Source organism: Dipodomys spectabilis, unplaced genomic scaffold, assembly GCF_019054845.1.
Source record: "Dipodomys spectabilis isolate Male_0828 unplaced genomic scaffold, ASM1905484v1 ptg000098l, whole genome shotgun sequence".
NCBI classification, from domain to species: domain Eukaryota; kingdom Metazoa; phylum Chordata; class Mammalia; order Rodentia; family Heteromyidae; genus Dipodomys; species Dipodomys spectabilis.
In genome coordinates, this window is record NW_024870775.1 from 20,807,008 (window position 1) to 20,825,838 (window position 18,831).

Consider the following 18,831-nt stretch of genomic DNA (forward strand, 5'->3'; position numbering starts at 1 on the left):
ATTCTTTTCCATTTTTGGTAGTAACTGGCTGTTTTGATTCAGCACCTTACATTTGTTAGCCTGGCACCATACTAATGAATTGCACCTCCAGTCCTATTTTTCACTGTGTTCTTTTTTTTCTTGGCTAGGGACTTGTTTCCCACCTGAGCATGTGCCTCAGCCCTTATTTACTTACTTTTATGTTTTCTATTATTGCTGAAATAACAGGTGCATGTCCACATCTACTGGGTATTTCTGCTATGTTTACTAGCGTTGTCTTACTTTAAGATCTTATTTATCAAGACTCAACAGTCAACAAATTTTTGTTTTTCCAACAACCTTTTTTTACTATTCACTCTATGTTAGTTCCTAAAATAGAGGATATAAAACTTTGGTATTACACAAATGATATTGTGCCACTTTCCTGAATTAAGATTTCTGCTGTCTAGAGAACCTTAGAGCAAAATGTGACTCTGGTCTGACCCCTATCTTCCTCTCATCTTTTCCAGGCACACAGGGTTTCAAGCAAATGGCACCACTTCACTTACTGTTTTTACTAAAAGACTTTTACATAGACAGTTTTCTTTGTATATAATCTTCTTACGCTTTTTTTTATATAGGCTTCTTATTTGTCCTTCAAGATATGGTCAATACTTTCTTGGCCTTATCCCATCCGGGACTGTCTACTATTAAGAAAAATCATAACTCTACCATTGACATCTCTTATATTTATCTATTTCTTGATATCACCAGTACCATGGTAAGCTCAATGAAGGCAGTAACCACATGTGGTTTTATTCAGTCTGCTACAGTACTCATTCTTACTATATTTTAGCAAGTATACTTTTAAAATTCTATTGGTTGTATGATGCACTAAGTATACCTATTTCATATTGTTTTGGATTATGTCATTTTGCAAAGTTTCATTTAGTCTTGCAGTACTTTATAATACTTCCTCATAACTATAATATTAATTTCCCAAATATGAATCAACTAGGCCTCTTTCATATACTATGCCATAAATAACTTTGCAGTAGGGAATGTGCTCTATTTGTCTATCTCCCCTTGAGTAACAAGTATATATTCTTGCTATTAATAAAAGCCCTTCATATTAAATTAATGAAATTTTGTGTCTAATCAACACCAGAAGGCCATGCAGTAGCACTTAGGTAGCAAGAATGTGTGCCTGAACAGACAAATCCTTCACTTTGCACTCAGCAATATATTCTTTTTTAACCACCATAACAGTGTGATGTAACTATCTTCTTTTACCCACAGGTGCTGTCCTTCATTCTTCACCTTTCAATCAACTTACTTTATGTTTTCATTTGCAGGAACTTCAGGAAGTTGCACAGTAATCATTCCATCCAAGTTGGTCTTTCCAATGAAGGCAGGTTTGGTACGCAGAACATCTGGTGCAGTCTTGGCGGTTACCCTGTGCTGCAGACCACCAGCACTGTTTCCACGATTTGTTAGCACAAAGGAATAGGACTTCTCAGGCTTTAGGTTGACAATTAACTTCTGTGTGGCTCGGCCATCAACTTCTTCTACCATTTTCCCATCATCATAAAGAATCTATAGGCACACAACCCAGCAAGTATGCTTATCAGACAGAGAAAAAAACTTACGTTTTTAGAAATCAAGGTTCACTAAATTCTTGGACATGTATGCCAGGCCAATTGTAATTTGTGGCAATTCCTGAGCTCATAAGTATTCATAATACTAGAGATTGCTTCAATTTTCCTGTCAGTTTTACTATTATGATATGTTTCTAAGTCTATCAAAATATGCCACAAAGAAATGTGCAGTAATATTTCTCAATATTTGACCTACTAGTTCAATGTTTTCTTAATAGAATGTGTGCAGAAATGCTCTAAGATCTCAACATATTATACACATCATTTTCCCCCTAAATATTTCAATACTGTTCTAAATTTATTTTCACTTTCCAAAATCTCTTTCTACTTCTGATTTCACAAATATGTATTCCTTGTTTATAATGATAAGCAGAGTTTAGAAGGTATCAAGGACTTAAACCAAGAAACAAATTTGAAAACTCTTCAAATATTACATTATAAATAAGTAAAACTCATGTAAATTTCATTCACTGGTGGAAACAAAATCCTAGTCAAATGTTAAAAGTTCAGTTTCAAAGTATAGGTGCTCTATAAGTAATGTCAACACTAGTTTTAAGCTCCTACTTCAAAACACCACTAAGGATTACAAACCTTTACTGTAGTAGAGCCACAAGCACAACCATGTTTAGTTCAACATGGTCAAGATATGGAATCAGTCCAGCAGATGCCTCTCCATGGATGAGTGGATCAAGAAAATGTGGTACACATATAAACACAATGGAATCTTACCCATCAATTAAAAATATATAGTACAATTTGTAAAGAAATGGAAAGACTTGGAAAAATCTTGTTAAATGAAGTAAGTCAGGCCCAGAGATTTAAAGGATGCACGTATTCCTTTAAATGTAGAAGCTAGATTTAGCTTCTAAACTCTTAAGTAAGTACGTTGGGTGTTATGCAGTATATACCAGTGTCTTAACTGAAATATTGTAGATCCCAGGGAGAACTTAAATAGGGTAATTCCTTTAAAAAAAATTAAAGTTCAGCAAAATAAAATGCCAGGCAGTTCCTATTTGAAAGGGGTGGGGTAGCATCAAGAAGAAAGGGGTAGATCGTTGAAGAAGAGAAGAGGAAAATGCAGTCAAGGATCCATTATCTATCTGACAAAATTCAGAAGAGTGAAGGAAAGGGTGGGTAGGGAGGAATGGGTGAAAATAATGAAATGGGTGATGTGAACCAAGATACACTGTGTTTGTAAACTGCTTTGTTGAATGGCAAATCCTTTATGCAACTACTTAAAGATAATAATTTTTTAAAAAGTAAAAATAATCATTCTGCCTCCATTTTTTTCTTTTTGACAGTATTGGGGATTGGAAAACATGGGACTGACGCTAGATTGGCAGTCTACTACTGGAGCCATGTCCCTATGCCTTTTTGCTTTACTTATTTTATGAAGAGGTCTCATTTTTTTTTTTTTAGCTATCTTGGACAGTGATCCTCCCAATCTCCACATGTCAAATAGGTAGGATAGTAAGTGTGAACTATTTCACCTGGCCTATCTTCTTGATAGTACTAAGGTAATTCTGCCCAAGCATCAAACACAATCTCTTATGAAAGACACAAATCAGATCAGCACATACAAATTTCCAAAGGAAATCTGTGTATGTTCTTAGGAATGGAATACAGGGCCTGAAACATACTAGTCAAGTGCTCTATCACTAAATCACATCCTCACGCATGCACTCGTATACAGATGTGAATAATTGCAGGCTTTGAAATATAACACCCTCATGAACTGCCCATTCTTCCTTTACTACTAAAATTTTACGAATTAGAGGACAACTTACTTTGAAAGGCATGGCAGAATTATAATTCTCTGGAATCTCCCAAGACAGCAACACAGAAGTCTTCATTACTGCTTTGACATGAAAATTTTTTGCAAACACTGCTGGAAAAGGAAAAACAGTGTATTTAAACTATTCCTAAGAACACAGGTCCTCTCTTTTTCCACCATGTATCATGGGGTTTGCTCTAGATGCTGTCTACTTCATCGGAGAAAGAGAGAGACAAAGATAGAGACAGAAAGAGAGGAAGAGAGAGTGAAAGCAAGAGAGAGAGAAAGAAAGGAAAAAAATTGTGTCTGTCCTACCTGTTCACAGCAATCATTTTAACACTCATTCTCATAAAGCTCTTTTCCCTAAAGTTCCTTTCCCTAAAACTTAGTCATCTCTATTGTATTTTCCTTACCTTACATTGGGAGCTGTCAGCCAGACTTGCTTGACCTTCAGTAACTGAAATCTAAGGTGTCCAAAATATATTAAGCTTTCCATACTTTACCTGTTGGTTTTTGCTGAAACCTATTAATATGAATGGGCCGATCAGTTATTTATAGCTTCAAAATACTGATTTCCAAAGACTGACATTCCTTTAAGGGAGAAAGGCCAGAAGCAGACAAATCCTACCTTGATCCACAGGCAGTGTCCTGAACTGGACACTGGGACTATATGGCCCGGGCCCTTTGCTCGTGTGAGCACGTACTTTTACATCATATGTGGTATCGGGTTTTAAGCCAGTGAGTGTCATAGAAGTGTCAGCTGGAACAAGGAGTTGCTCCAATGGGTGAAGGGGGATGTTGATATCCCTATATAGAAGAGTATACTTGGTGATAATGCCATTTCGCTCTGCCAGGACAGGTGGCTGCCAAGATAACTGGACAGAGGTTGAAGTGGTGCCTTCTGAGTGGAGGTTTTGAGGGAATCCAGTTGGTATTTCTTCGGGAACAGTGATTTCTTTCACCATCTCCTCCCCAAAGCCCACTTTATTTCTGGCGGAGAGCCTGAAGACATAAGATGCTCCCTTGTGGATGTCTGTAGCTGTAAAGTGATCTTCTTTTTCTGAGAACTCCAGAGTAGTGAGTGGTTCCATATCTTTGCGGCCAAACTTTAGACGGTAGCCCTGAAGGGGTCCAAAGGTGTCCACGGGGGGATGCCACTGAATGAGAGCAGTATTCATCTGAGTGTGGTTAATTACTAGCCGGGGTTTTCCTGGAACTGGAGCACAAAGGATGGAGTGGTGAGAGCAACCAGGAGGGATGTACATGTTGCAGTCACTGCCAAATGAGAACCCACTCTACTCATATTCCCATACTATTATCTTCCAAAGAAAACAATTCTTGGCCTACATACAAATGTGTAAATATCATCTTCCTCTCACTTTATTATTGGTGGCTGGGATACTAGAATTTGATAATGGATGAAAAGAGTTATGATCATTGAAATAGCAATTTAAAAGGTCCAAAAATTTCAACCATTGTGCGTAAAGGTTCAAGCCCACCACATACAAATGAATCATTCAGGGAGATTAGCCAAGGAGGTACAGATTAAAACTATAATGTTTAATTGTTATGTGCCTTAGTGCCATATACTACAAAGAGAACATTACATGTTGTATCTCATTTGATTTAAATTACCCAGCCTCACATGGTGCTCTAATTATTTATTATCATTTCCACTTTAATAGGAAAATGATGCCTACAGAGGTAGCAAACTGCTCTGAGGTCAGTTGCAGAACAAATGAGAAAACTGTTATACCAATTTTGTTAGACCAATTCTATCTGAATCCATGGCCTAAAAATTAATGTCATGCACCTTAAAAGTTAAAAAATAGCTAGAAAATAACGTTGCCTTGAATTACTATGGACCCAAGTTGCACTTCTTTTCTAACTTTGCCATGCATATATATTTACAAAGCTCTTCATCTATTGAATGGAAATTACATCAAGAAAATCTTATAATGTTGTTATAACTTATTAAAAGAAGTACATGTAAAGTCAGTGTAATTTTTTATTCTGTTAATATTATTAGTAATCAAAATATTAAACATTTCATTATCATGAGCTACTTTTCCCTAACTACAGAAATTACTGACTTTTTTTAAAGGTAGATTTAAGAGCCCAAATGCTCTCTGCTTGTACAATTTGGCCTTGGATCATGAGTCCAGATCATTTTCTAGAAATCAGAATCAGCTCTGTTCTACTACCTTCTGCTACTCAAGGAGTAAAGAAGGAAGGAATGGTGGGAAGAAAAGTGGAAGAAAGGAAGGAGGGAAGAAGAGAGGGAAAAGGAAGGAAGGAGGGGAGGAAGGAAGGAAAGAAAGATTCCCTCCTATTTTACCATAAGAGAAGAATGACAGACTCCTATTGTACTTCTTGGAAAGTTAGATCTAATGCTCAAAGCAGAAATTTACACAGAAGGAAGGAAGAAAGGAAGGAAGGAAGGAAAGAAGGAAGGAAAGAAGGAAGGAAGGAAAGATGGAGGGAAGGAGGGAAGGAGGGAGGGAGGGAAGGAAGGAAAGGAAGGGAAGGAGGAAATAAGGAGGAAAGGAAAGAAAGGAAGAGAATAAAACACCGCAAGACTATGTTGACAGAGTTTTGCCATCTGTAATCTGGCTGCTTGTGGCAGTTCCAGGTGGCAGGATGTGAGCGAGGCAAATCTTATGACATTTAGACAAATTTGGCAGTGAGCATAGCACCCAGGAGGGCACTCAACATCACAGCTGTTCACTGCTTTATGCCTTTACATAGAGGTGTAGTTCTAAAAAGTGGTGTGAGAAGCAATTCACCAGGAGTAAATCAAATCATAGCGTAAGTGTTCCATAGGAGATTGCTATAGGAAAAGATTGCAGGAAAATCCTTTGGTAATTATCTCTTAATTTATCAGTTTACAATGCTAGATCTTCCTTCACGCTGGCTTTTCCTAATGTAGCTAAACAACTTCACTTTAAAGAGCACTGAAGAGGCTTTGTTCTTCAGAAAAGGACCATTTTATACAATTTAGCCTTATTGATACTGTTTTTTTTCCTTTATCTTTTTATCTTTGGTACAATTTGACTTCTTTAGAAGGCAAGGATGGTGCCTTATACATAGGTATAAAACTATCTGCTGAACAAAATAAACAATTCGCACAGTCTATATGTGCAATAATTCTTTCCTAAGTTCTCTTTTTATCTTGAACTAAAAAAAAATCTATGAAAACTATACACAATCTATTCCCTTCCATTTTATCATAATGAGAGAATGACAGAATCTTCTTGCACCTCTTGGAAAGTTAGTTCTAATACGCAAAGCAGAAATTACCTGCCCCAGTGGTGGACACCAGTTTGGGCTTGCTTCGAGCACCATCTCCTTTGGTGGTATAGGCTGTGACAGTGAGAGAGTATGAAGTTTCAGGCTGTAGCCCAGAAATGATCATGTCCTGAAATGACACAATAGAATAAAAAGGATTCAAATCAGGGCATAAAGACACCCTAGTGGACAAACAGAGCCTTCCAGCTTCATTCTGTGCATGCTTGAACATTCCCTGAAGCCATGCCAAGCACTGGAAGTTTCATGCCTTGGAGCTCATGCCATGGGTACCTGTTTCTAGGTTAACATTAAACTCGGGTCTCCAGGCCTTCTAAGAAGCAGTTTTAGCATTTAGACAACCAATCTGGAGCCAGATTGAATGAATTTAAATCCATTTGTCATGAATCTAAATCTACCTTTCTCCCTAACTTAGTAATTCAGGGCAAGTGGTTCTGAAAGTTGGATTACTAGAATAGACAGAGGTAATAAAGGTAAAATTTTATCAGATAAACTCTTAGGACTGTGTCAGGCTCTAGTGAAGATTATAAAAGTTAGTTGATATTTTGTGTCAACACCCACTCATATACACCTAGAGCAGCCCAGCCCTTAGACTGATGATCAAGTGGGCATCCATTAATAATCTCTCATCAGGGAAGTAGTGCGACAGCTGGTTGGTTGATCTGGTGGACACAGATATCTGAGAGCTAGCAAACTTTTCTGAGACTCCTGGAACTTATTACTAATTAATTATACATGTTAGATTTTTTTTTGTAAAAAGTCAAATATTAAAAGAGAATCTTCTGCAATTTAGAGGACAGGAAATAAAACCAAGAATATAATAGGACTAGACATCTACTGACACTGACATGCATTTAATCAACTCTATTTTAAAAATACAATTTTAAATTATATAACAGGTTGCTTAGTTTCCTGTTAATAAAGGCCCAGAGCTGTGATGTCTGTAAGACCAGCTGATCAGCCAGGTGCCAGTCTCTCACACCTGTAATCCTAGCTACTTAGAAGGGTGAGATCTGAGATCACGGTTCAAAGCCAGTCCAGACAGGAAAGTCTGTGAGACTCTTATCTCCAATAAACCACTAGAAAACTTGAAGTGCTCTACCACTTGAGCCAAGTGGTAGAGCCCTCACCTTGAGCTGAAGAGCTCAGGTACAGCACCTAACCCCACAACAGACCAAAAAAAAAAAAAAAAATCCAGATGATCATTGAACTAAAGCAGATTAGATTATATGGACTTTTAGATAAAGTTGTAGTTATTGACTTTTCTGCTGTATCCTTTAAAGTTCACACACACACACACACACACACACACACACACACACACATACACACAGAGTAATAAAAGAACTATTTCCTATGCTCTCATAGCTATGTTTATAAAGTGAGTTTGTAAATATTTTGGAAAATATTCAGTGCCAGTATCTTCTCAATCTAAAGGAAGTATGAGTGACTATTAACTCATTGGATGATGTGGAAAATATCTATGACTTTCCTTAACAATGTTATGTACAGGTTCCTTAGAATTCATTTGTCGAATCTAATATCAAATGTGACAATTTTTGACAAGGTGTTTCTCAAAGGAATAGTAATATCATCATTGTGGAAAGTGAAGCATTTCAGGCACCATCTTAAAGAGCCATTAGATATTTCTGTTCTGTCAGATAAATGGACTATTTGAGAAAAATATTTTATTTTTAAGACCTTCTAATAGTTTCACTACCATGACAGAGTACATGGAAACAACATATACCACCTGAGATCAGTGTTTCAAATTATGAGAAATATAGCGGCCCTTTTCACAATTAGAGTGGGTGGCAATCTCATTCCAATGTGTCATTAGATTACTTTCCAAAGGCAAGACACTCTAGCAGATAAAACAAGAAAGGGTCAGAAACAAAGGAGGAGGCAACAATGCTTGATAAGAAATGTACTCATTATCTTGCCCATGTAATTGTAACCCCTCTATACGATATCTTCACAATAAAAAATTATTAGAAAGGTGATTTACAGACGAGTTACAGTTATATAAGTAAGGTAATGAGTACATTTCTTTTTGACCAGTGTTGTTATCCCTTCCTTCATTTTTTCCACTACCCCGTACACATCCTTCTTGCTAAGTTGTAAAGTTCATTTCCAGCACAGTGTCTACTGAGTATCACTGGAGCACTGATTCACCCTTTGTCCCTTCCTTTTTGTGATTCCCTTTCCCTTCCCCCAATCACATAAACTTATATACAGGACAAAGGTCTCGGTTCTATTAATACGTTATGTGGCAAGAACTCTACACACGTAGAAGCTTCTTTAAGTTTGCCATTCATAAAATTGGGTGAGCCACACATTGCCTTACTTTTCCCAGGTCTCTACTGGATTCCTTATGGAATATGATTTTAAACTGGTCCAGTCCTGGGTAAGAGTGTAGTCTCAGCTAGATGTACCTTCTCTATTTGCCACGATCATTTTGTCTTCTAGGCTATCTTTTTTTTTCTTTCTTTTGTTTTTATTTGTGTCAATCTTGAAGCTTTCACTCAGGGTCTGCGATCTGTTTCTGAGCTCTGTACTCAAGAGTAGCACTCTACACTTGAGCCACATCTCCATTTTTGGCTCTTTTGGTAATGGATATAGAATTTTCACAGACTGTGGGGACTGGCTTTGAAACCATGATCCTCAGATCTCTGAGTAGCTGGGATTAAAGGCTTGAGTCACAAGCCTCTGGGCTACATTTTCTTCCCTTATATGGTGGTTTCGGATCCTTGGTGAAGTGGCATATCTAACGAAATGGTCACAGTTCTTCAAGCTTCCTGCTTTCCTCCTGTGCCACCTCCATTCCCACCACTGCCTGTTGAATGTTGGCACCCCTCAGGCACTGTCACAGTCCTGGGCTGCTACATTTCTCTCTAGTCCTACAGAGAAAAGCTGAAGTCATAAGCTGAAGTAATCATTTCTGTCTATTTGCTGAATTTATTTTCAACCCACCCTTACCCTCTGGGCTCCAGTCACTTATGTGTTGTAAAATAGGTGCTGGACAATTCTCTGTGAGTATGCCAATGCTTATCTCAAGTTCAATTTAACAAAAATGTATCAGTAATTTCAGGAATACTTTCCCCTTTCTTTCTTCACTTACATATTTTAATGAATGGTAATGAATCATTAAAATTTATGAGCTGTTATTGACCTCTTTTACTTCCTCAAGTTCTGAGTAAGGTCTTGTCAATTCTTCCATTAAAATAATTGATCCTACTTGTCATGCTGTCATTTCTGTTGTTTTAAAGTTTATTGTATTCTGATCACTACATGAAGGAACTAGTAAAAGAACTTATTTTCCTTGCTTTTGTATATTTTATCTTTTTATTTTCAAATTTTCTACCAAATCATCATTGGTTTTAAGCTGCAGCTAGTGACCCATTTAGTACATCATTACATAAATCTAATCAGTTAGGACTAGTGCTTAAACAAGATGAGAAAAAAAAGGAATAGACTTGCATACAATATTTTAAATGAGTTTATCATATATTTAATGGTAGAAGTACGATTTAAAATATTTTTATTCCAGTTAAACATATGTATGCACTGCATTACAACATAAGTGTATTTCCTATTATTGGTCATGGTCAAAGAAGTTTGTGAAATACTGCAATATTTTCAATTCCATGAGAAGTGCTACTCTGTACATTTTTTTTTACAAGATCCCCAGGCAAGAATGCTTGTGCTTAAGCAGTAAATATTTATATACAGAATGAAAGAAAACCTTCTCTGAAATGCTTTGCCATTTTAATTACTTTTTTCTCTCTCTCTAGGACTGAAGATTTAAAGAGCCCTAGCTCTTCATCTTGACAGCTGAACTACTGACAACATTATGGTTTACCACATTGCACTATTTATCAGTAATTTGCAAGTTTTCACTGTGTCAAATTGGTAAGTTCACTGTCACTCAGTTATACATCAGTAGTCTCCACTGCCTCCAGGACTGTTTGCGCATGCAGAAATGTCTTAAAATGTATTATCATCTCCATATCACACACACACACACACACACACACATACATACACACACATGTTCACTGACACAATCTCTACTTAGGCCTTAGATCCTTGAGTTCACATAAGAACATCCAGTCTACTACTATCTAACATCCTGGTCCACTCTCTGAATTTATAGCTCCTATTGTTATCATTACTCAGTTCATAATGCATTGCACCTTACTGTAAGTCATTTCTTTTGCAATTCTTACATAACTTTCCCCAAATTTACATGTTCCTAATCATCCAGTCTATGAACAGGTATCCCTACAATATTTTACATACAGTATACAATCAATCAGTATAATTCACTACCTTCTAAATATAATATTTTAAAAAGCATTCTTTCTTCAGTGAGATAACTTCGATTTCTGAGCAAATCTATTTATTTTCTTATAAATTTTTATGGGCACAACAGTGTGGCCTCTTGTATATAGAGTCAGAACTAGATCGATGTCATGTGACCCAATGAATATATAACTCAATTGTGGGGATTATGAGCAAGCTACGTCAAACATTTCCAATCTGTGATGCATTCATTTACAGCATGCTTCCTCTGTCTGTGTCAAAAGTCAGAGTTAGTAATAGAAATCGAAATCCCAAATCTTTCTTATGTAACTAGTGGCACCATGCTGATTTCACACATGAAAGAGTGCACATGTAGTGAGAAGAACTAAAACATGGTTTGTTAGTCCATGCATCCAAGCAAATGTGATGACAGCTCATGAATAAGTGAGAAAAATTATCAGAAAACAAGCATATATAGTCTGTTTTTTTGACCAAGCAGTCAAAAATTACTCACATGTTCAGTAGTATCATCAAATTCCCACTGAGTGAGGTTAAGAAAGTTGAGAGGAAACAAAATAAAAAGAAATAAAGATAAACTTATAGCCTCCTAAAGGCAATGCTTCCCTCCTTTGATTTAAAATAAGAAAGTTAAATGAATGAAATAGTGTATACAATAAGATTCCAAAGTGCATCCGTGTGTTACTATGTTGTAGCCCTCACTTCCAACTGCAAGTTATAATTTCATATGCTGTGTTATTGCTAGTAGTAAAATCAGCTTGTGTTTTTTTGTCTGATTGTTTTTATTTGGGGTGGTACTGGGGATGGAACCCAGGGCCTTTTCCATACAATGCAAGTACTCTACCACTCAACCACACTTGCAGACTCTTGTATTTTTTAATGGTTCAGTTCAGTGAATCAATAAAACATAGTAAAGATAAAATGCTCTAAATCATATCTTACTTCACAAAAATATTTTTCATTCTTTCAGGGTTAATTCAAGCAATGCTTTGGATTCATATCTTTCATTATACTCAATTATTTAGCCCCAATGAAGATCTGTTAGAGGCAAGGAACTTTTAATGAATAGTCAAAAGAATAAAGGAGATGCATCCCCAAAAGAAAGATGCACTTGATAAATAAAAGCTAAAATAGAAGAGGGATTAAAAATGATAGAGTTGAAATTTAATGTATTTTTGTCAACCCAAAATTTGGAAGGAAATAAAATACATCAATTTTCTGGTTAGGCAAATTACTTTCAATAGTGTTCATACCTCATTGCCATATTATTGGCATCACTATTTGATAATATTAGTCTTTAGGCCATATAAATTTCCAGCATAGAAATTACAATTTGAAATCCTCTTCCTTTAAGAAAAATATGTGAAAGAAGAAAAATATGTGGAATATAAATAAATTTGGGGTCCTAGTTTGAATCAGTCTAATTTATGAAAAATATTGAAAAATATCAATGCTGTGTTTTAAATAACTAAATGAAATGGTTTGAGCTCAATGGACAGGAAGCAATGCCCTAACATGGAAAAATATGTATTTTCATACTCAAGCACTCATTATTGGCACTTTTCTTGATCCAACACAAAGGAGTGCCATTTATTCTCTTGAAACTCTAGTTTTATTGTTACTGTCACTGTCTTCACATTGAGGGACTGAAACAATTATTTCTATCAAATATGAACTAACCAAGTGCTACATAAAATACTGCCTAGGCATCACTCCCTGAATAAAAATCGAATTTGGATATTAGATCAACTAAGTTTAAGTAGTTTTTGCAAAAAAACAAAAAAGCAGACACAATCAGCAAAACTGCAGTCTGGAGTTTTCTGCCTTTCATATATTTAAATCAACCATGTTGTTTGACGTTAGGAAGACAAACTCAGACCTACAGCTGATTATCTGTTCTTTCAGAAGAGTAGTGAATATCTGTCTTTTAGGAAAACAGTGATATGTTATCTATCAGAGTGAGTGCTCATTTCCTTCCAAGTTATTTCTTTATTTGATGTCACTTCTGATTAAGAAGGTCACTAGGTAGCCTGGTGTTTTAAAATCCAAAATTGTGTGTAGACCCCTAAAATATCAAAGAGCTAAAACTAGAGCCTGTCTCCAGGTACAAAGTCAGAGAAACCCTATCCTGTAAGAACAGGCTTACCTGTGCATCAGCCAGCATGACGTCCTTCAGCATGGGCTGCCCCTTGGGCTCACCATTTTCCATCCTCACATAATGCACCTGGTATCCTCTTATCTGGCCATGCTGTTTATTGGGCACAGGTGAGCGCCATGAGACTTTAACAGATGTTGAGTTGACAGCCTCTACCTCGACTTTGCGAGGAGGACCACTAGGAACTGGAACAACATCATCGGATAAAAGAAAATTATAGGCACGTGTCCCACCCAGTCAGAGCACTGTTCTTTACTTAAAAATGAGCAGACCCACTATGTTTCCTTCGAAGAACACAAACATTTTCAACCAATGAAAATGCTCAACCAATCTGCTCTACCTTTTAAGAAAAGATCAAAAAACATGACCGATGCAAAAAAACAAAATGGAAGAAAAAAAGAGTATCAGAGAAATAGAAAAACATGTAAAAAAAAATGTACAAAAGCCAAGGAAGATGCTTTGAGGTTCAAAGCATTAAAGCACAAAGAGGTATTGCACTGAAATAATAACAAAAACAGATTGTTGATTGTTGTGTCTGTTTTAAAGGTTTCTTTTTTTTTTTTGTAAAATAGCAGAATAAAAAGATGCTTGATTATATGGATTATCTTCTCTTTTTTCCTCATATCAAATATATTCCATACAACAGATGCCAAAAACTGAAATGTCGAGCATCAGTATTTCTGACATACGCAAGAAAAAGGCAACAAGAAGATAAGAAGGCAGTTTTGAAAAGTTAACTTCAAAATGGAAAAGAAGTCAGTACAAAAAGCCAAGAGAGAGGGAGGAATCAAAAACAAAACCAAAACACAGAAGACGTTACATGGACGCATAGAGAGAGGCTGGATTGAAAGACCATAGGAGAAGAATATCCTCTTAAAAGGAAGAAAAATATTTCATTGAGATTGAAAAAACAAAACAAAACAAAACAAAACATCTTTAAAAACATTGCCCAGGATGTAGCAGGCAGGTCTTGGCAAAAATACTGAAGTAACAGCAATGCTGGGTCACAAAGATGAGCAGAGAAAAATGGCTAACTTTTAAGCCTATGAAACGACAGCAGATCAGGACTGTGTCAGAAAGGTGCAAAACTGACTGACTTGGCGGAGACAACATACCATCTTCATCGGTTCGAATCAATATGGACAGGCTCTCAGGGCCAGGGCCGACATCGGTGTGAGCAGTCACAGTGATCCGGTATTCAGTCCATTTTTCCAGCTGTTCCAAAAGGTATTTGGTAGTGTCCGAAGGGATTCCCAAAACCTCATGAGGCTTGTCATCTTCCCCGTCCACGGCGATGTACTTGAGTGAGTATTCGGTGATGATTCCATTCTGTTTTTCCACTGGTGGAGGTTGCCAACTTACCAAGATACTAGTGGAACTTGGGCTGGTGCAACTAATGTCTTGAGGAGGAGCTGACGGCTCTTATTTTGGTAGTGAGTTAAAGGAGGATTTGAGTGAAAAGGACAGGAGTGGTTGGAGAGGAAAAAAAAATGATAAAACAAAAGGCAAAAAATAAATAAACGAACACTAAGGAGAACAAAACAAAAATAAGGCTTCGAAACTTAAATTTTCAAATTAAATTTATGTACCTTGGCTTAGTAAACATGAGTGAACCAAAAAAAAAAAAATGAATAAATGACCAAAAAATAATTGTTAAACAATGGATGGGGGGAAATATGTGAAAATGAAACCTTGAGATTATAGAGCCTCAAATAAAATTACCTACCTGAGATTTAAATTCTTCTCCTAAAACAATCCCTATGTATCTCCCCCCCCCCCAGTATGCTGAAAATTCAGTCCCCCAAAGCTGCTAAAATCCTATTTAAAAAAATAATAAAACTGGAGATATAGAAGATGCTTTACAGATGTCATTCCTAGAGCTCAGTTCCACACTAAGGACATATACATATATATTTATGAGTATATATATATATATATGCATATTGTATACATATAATTTTGTTCTAAATGGATTCCAATTTTTAACAAATTAAAAGGAAAAGCCAACAAACATAAAAGGGTTCACCCTATCTAAAAGGCTGATATGCCTGACTGGCTTTAATGAAAAGTGTTAACCTAACATTGATCAAAGCCCAAATACAGTGAGCATGCAGAATCAGTAAAGGATGAAAATGCATAGTCCGAGATTTACCTACCCGAGGGTAATGTCAAGGCTTGCTGATTCTGACTGTAACTTGTACTTACCCTATGTCAGCTTTCAGCCTTTTAAATAATAATTCTTCTTGAGACACCATTGCTAGTAAAGAATTAGATCCCACCAGCAAATTTTGATAAAATCAGTAATAATCATCTACCCCCTTACAAAATGTCCATAACAGCCATTAAAAAGACCTCCTTTTAAAAAAAAAAGCTCAAGAAGCATCTAAAAGATATAATCTATGTTCAAAATCTTTCATTTTGTATATAATTGGAAATACAAAGTAGATTTGCATGAGTTATTAGATGAATTTTCTTGTCCACCTTCTGAGCAATTATTATCCCTTAAAGTACCCAGATATATCGCTATGTCAAAGAATTAAAATCTATAAAGAATAATATAATTGAGGAATTGTTTTTAAAGTTAGGAATATATACTTCTAAAGAAGAACAAGAAACAGGCTAAGTTTGGCAAATACATACTCACACATAATTCTAGGTCAACATACATGGGTAGAGTCAAGAAAATAATCCCGATTTTTGCATTTGAATATGTCATGAGGCTTTTCTTAGATGTTCTTAAATCTTAATGTTAAGTGACATGTTTTTAGAATTTTTTGGAGGATTATTGCTTACTATTAATTTATGTGCCTGGAGTTAATCCTTACATTCAATCAAAGTGAAAATCTCCTGTATTAACTGAAAAAGAAATCCTCACAGGACAGAAAACCTTGCAAATTTGGAATAAGATTTGCAGAATTACCCGAATATCATTTTATTGCATCTGACTGAAGGTTCTTCTGTCTCAAATTATGAAACTGCTTTGTATGCATTATCATTATTCACAATAATTTGAATTGTTCACATAACAGGAAGGACTCACTTGTAACTCTTTTTAAAGTCTGGCTTCGTTTTATGTAGATTGCTACCTTCACACCTGCATTCTATGGGAAGTTTTTAACAATAATTGAAATGTTTACTTCAATAAATAGAAAGTGCTCATCTAATAGAGTTATAAAAAGGCCCCATTGTATCCATGAATGCATTTATCTGAAAAGACTTTTGAAATCCACATAATACCTAAAATCACACATATAACATTTCTTTTAACTTAATGAGTTTACAAAATAATTTCTATATTTCATGTATTAAACTGTCTGGAAATCAAAGCAGACATACATGGCTGCATTAGTTTATAGTTTCCATTTTTAAATGAAAGGAAATATTATGGAATAAAGCAGCATACATTAATAGATTAGGCAATAGGATCTTAATACTTTTCATATGAATAATCATGCTCTCATGAAGGGACAATATGAATTTTTTCTTCAAAAATCTCTGAAAGATTTCTTGCTTCTATAAGACATTAGAAGAATTGTGTATATGAAATTAATCTTTAAAAATCAAAATTTTCATGTTTTCTGACTGGTCTAAATATGAGTTCAACAGACCATCCTCTTGGTATCTGTCGATCTTAGTATCTATTGCATACATCACAGATAAAATACTTTATAACACACTTCAAGATGAGTGGTTGTCTATAATCTAATTATAAGTTCTATTAAAGAGCAAATATCTGTATTATAAACCACCAAATTTTCCATCAACCACAATCTCCTCTATAATACTTTATGCAAAACGAGCAGAATGTACTCTCATTCTCACAAATACAGCTATGCTTAAGAGGAAGAGTTTCAAAAAGAGATTGGACCTGAAGAAAAAAAAAATGCAATGTAAGGGAGTGTGAGTGAGCTTGTGCATGTTACATTGTTCTTAAACTTGTCCAAATACAGTTTGTGGATGATTCCAAATTTTTACTACTTGAAGAGTTATTACAAATCCATTCCCAAATTACTCAGCTTACTCTTGAGTAGGATTAAACAAAACTATATAAGATGAGTTTTTCGCAAGTTAAAAAGTTACCAAAGTTAAAATCCTACGTGCTTTAATTAGATGTGAGTTACAACTTTTGTGGCCTTTTTTTTCTTTTTTCTTCCATATTCTGATTATTTTGCAGTGATTTCCACTGCATAATTGGCCAAATGGGGTATGACGTCAATATTTTCACCCATTTTCAGCTATGGAAGTCTATCGACTTACTTGAAAGATATTCTGTTTAGAAAGCAAGAAAATAGGGTCTATTATCTGGACCAAATTTAGATCATGGCTGTGTTCTAATCCCCAAAATGGGGTGCTTACAATCATTGTGACAACAGACACAAAAGCATATTAGCAGATTGACTCGTTGGTGGAGATAAAAGGCAGAAACAATGCCTCATAGTGGAAAACAATAAAGGCAACAAGTAAGCAAGGAAAGACACCTACTTGATTGCATGGTTCTTGCTGATATTTCCGTTGTGGAAGCACCCAGGCCTTGAGGAGAGCGTGCAGCCAGACGGAAATAGTAAAGGCTGTTTGGTTTCAGCCCTTGCAGCCTGTATGATGTCCCTGGCTCAATGGTAACTCGTTGCTGCAAGAAGAGAATTGGCCATCTTAAGATTCATGCAAAGCCGGGCACTGGTGGCTCACGCATGTAATCCTAGCTACTCAGGAGGCTGAGATCTGAGGATCGCGGTTCAAAGTCAGCCCGGGCAGGAGAGACCTTGAGACTCCTATCTCCAATAAACCACCAGAAAACCGGAAGTGGCGCTGTAGCTCAAGTGGTAGAGCGCTGGCCTTGAGCTGAAGAGCTGAGGGACAGCGCCCAGGCCCAGAGTTCAAGCCCCACGACCAACCAAAAAAAAAAAAAAAAAAAAGATTCATGCAAATCATGGTGTCTGAAATATGACATTTCCAGAATGTTAAAATATCACAAAAACAATCATTAGTGAGTATCCAGAACTAAACTAGTGGAACTTCTTAATGAAAACTAAACATAGAATTAGTCTGTGATCCAGCAATTACATTCTTGGGCATTTAGCCAAGACATTACAAACCAGTACACCATAAGACCACTTTCCCAACCATGTTCATTCCAGCATTATTCACCATAGAAAAGGTATTAACTGGACTATGATACATTTAGGGGGAGAAGTCAAATGATGTAATTCCTTAAAAAGGCTAATTCACAGTCCAACCAAATAAACACCAGGAAAGAGGTACTTAAAGAGATTGGGGTGAAATCAAGGGTAGGGGATTAGATGAATGAAGAGAGGAAGAGGGGAGAATACAGTCATAGAATTCAACGCATATCCTACAGTATTAAGAAAATTGAAGGAAGGGGTGGATTGGTTGGGTGACGTTGATCAAGATGCACTGTATTCATAAATTGCCTTGTTGAATGACAACTCCTTTGTACAACTGCTCAAAGATGATTTAAAGAAATCAGTTTAAAATGCATGTTGGTGGAAACATAATAATGTAACTGGAATAAGACAAGCTAGAGGTCTTCCCAACATTGACAGTTATCCAAAAGTACCAGATAAGGAGCCTGAGAGACCAATTTTATACCATAAAATGTATGTTGTGTAACATAGCCCACAAGAAAAACTGACATGTAC

General features: G+C 36.1%; 1 protein-coding gene across 11 annotated transcripts in view; it reads right to left on the reverse strand.

The window, feature by feature from the left end:
- Ptprd (protein tyrosine phosphatase receptor type D) overlaps positions 1-18,831 on the reverse strand; it is a 514,161-nt gene that overhangs the window by 158,005 nt on the left and 337,325 nt on the right. For 4 of the 11 annotated variants that reach the window (XM_042686893.1, XM_042686888.1, XM_042686891.1 and 1 more), the window contains exons 10-17: positions 17,657-17,801; positions 14,290-14,595; positions 13,166-13,359; positions 11,516-11,542; positions 6,691-6,808; positions 4,019-4,606; positions 3,404-3,504; positions 1,295-1,554 (exon numbers count right to left, since the gene is read on the reverse strand). In XM_042686893.1, coding sequence (XP_042542827.1) covers positions 1,295-1,554; positions 3,404-3,504; positions 4,019-4,606; positions 6,691-6,808; positions 11,516-11,542; positions 13,166-13,359; positions 14,290-14,595; positions 17,657-17,801 — 1,739 coding nt within the window. The remainder of the gene's footprint in view (positions 1-1,294; positions 1,555-3,403; positions 3,505-4,018; positions 4,607-6,690; positions 6,809-11,515; positions 11,543-13,165; positions 13,360-14,289; positions 14,596-17,656; positions 17,802-18,831) is intronic. The other 7 variants (XM_042686895.1, XM_042686892.1, XM_042686887.1 and 4 more) reach the window with 3 other exon arrangements.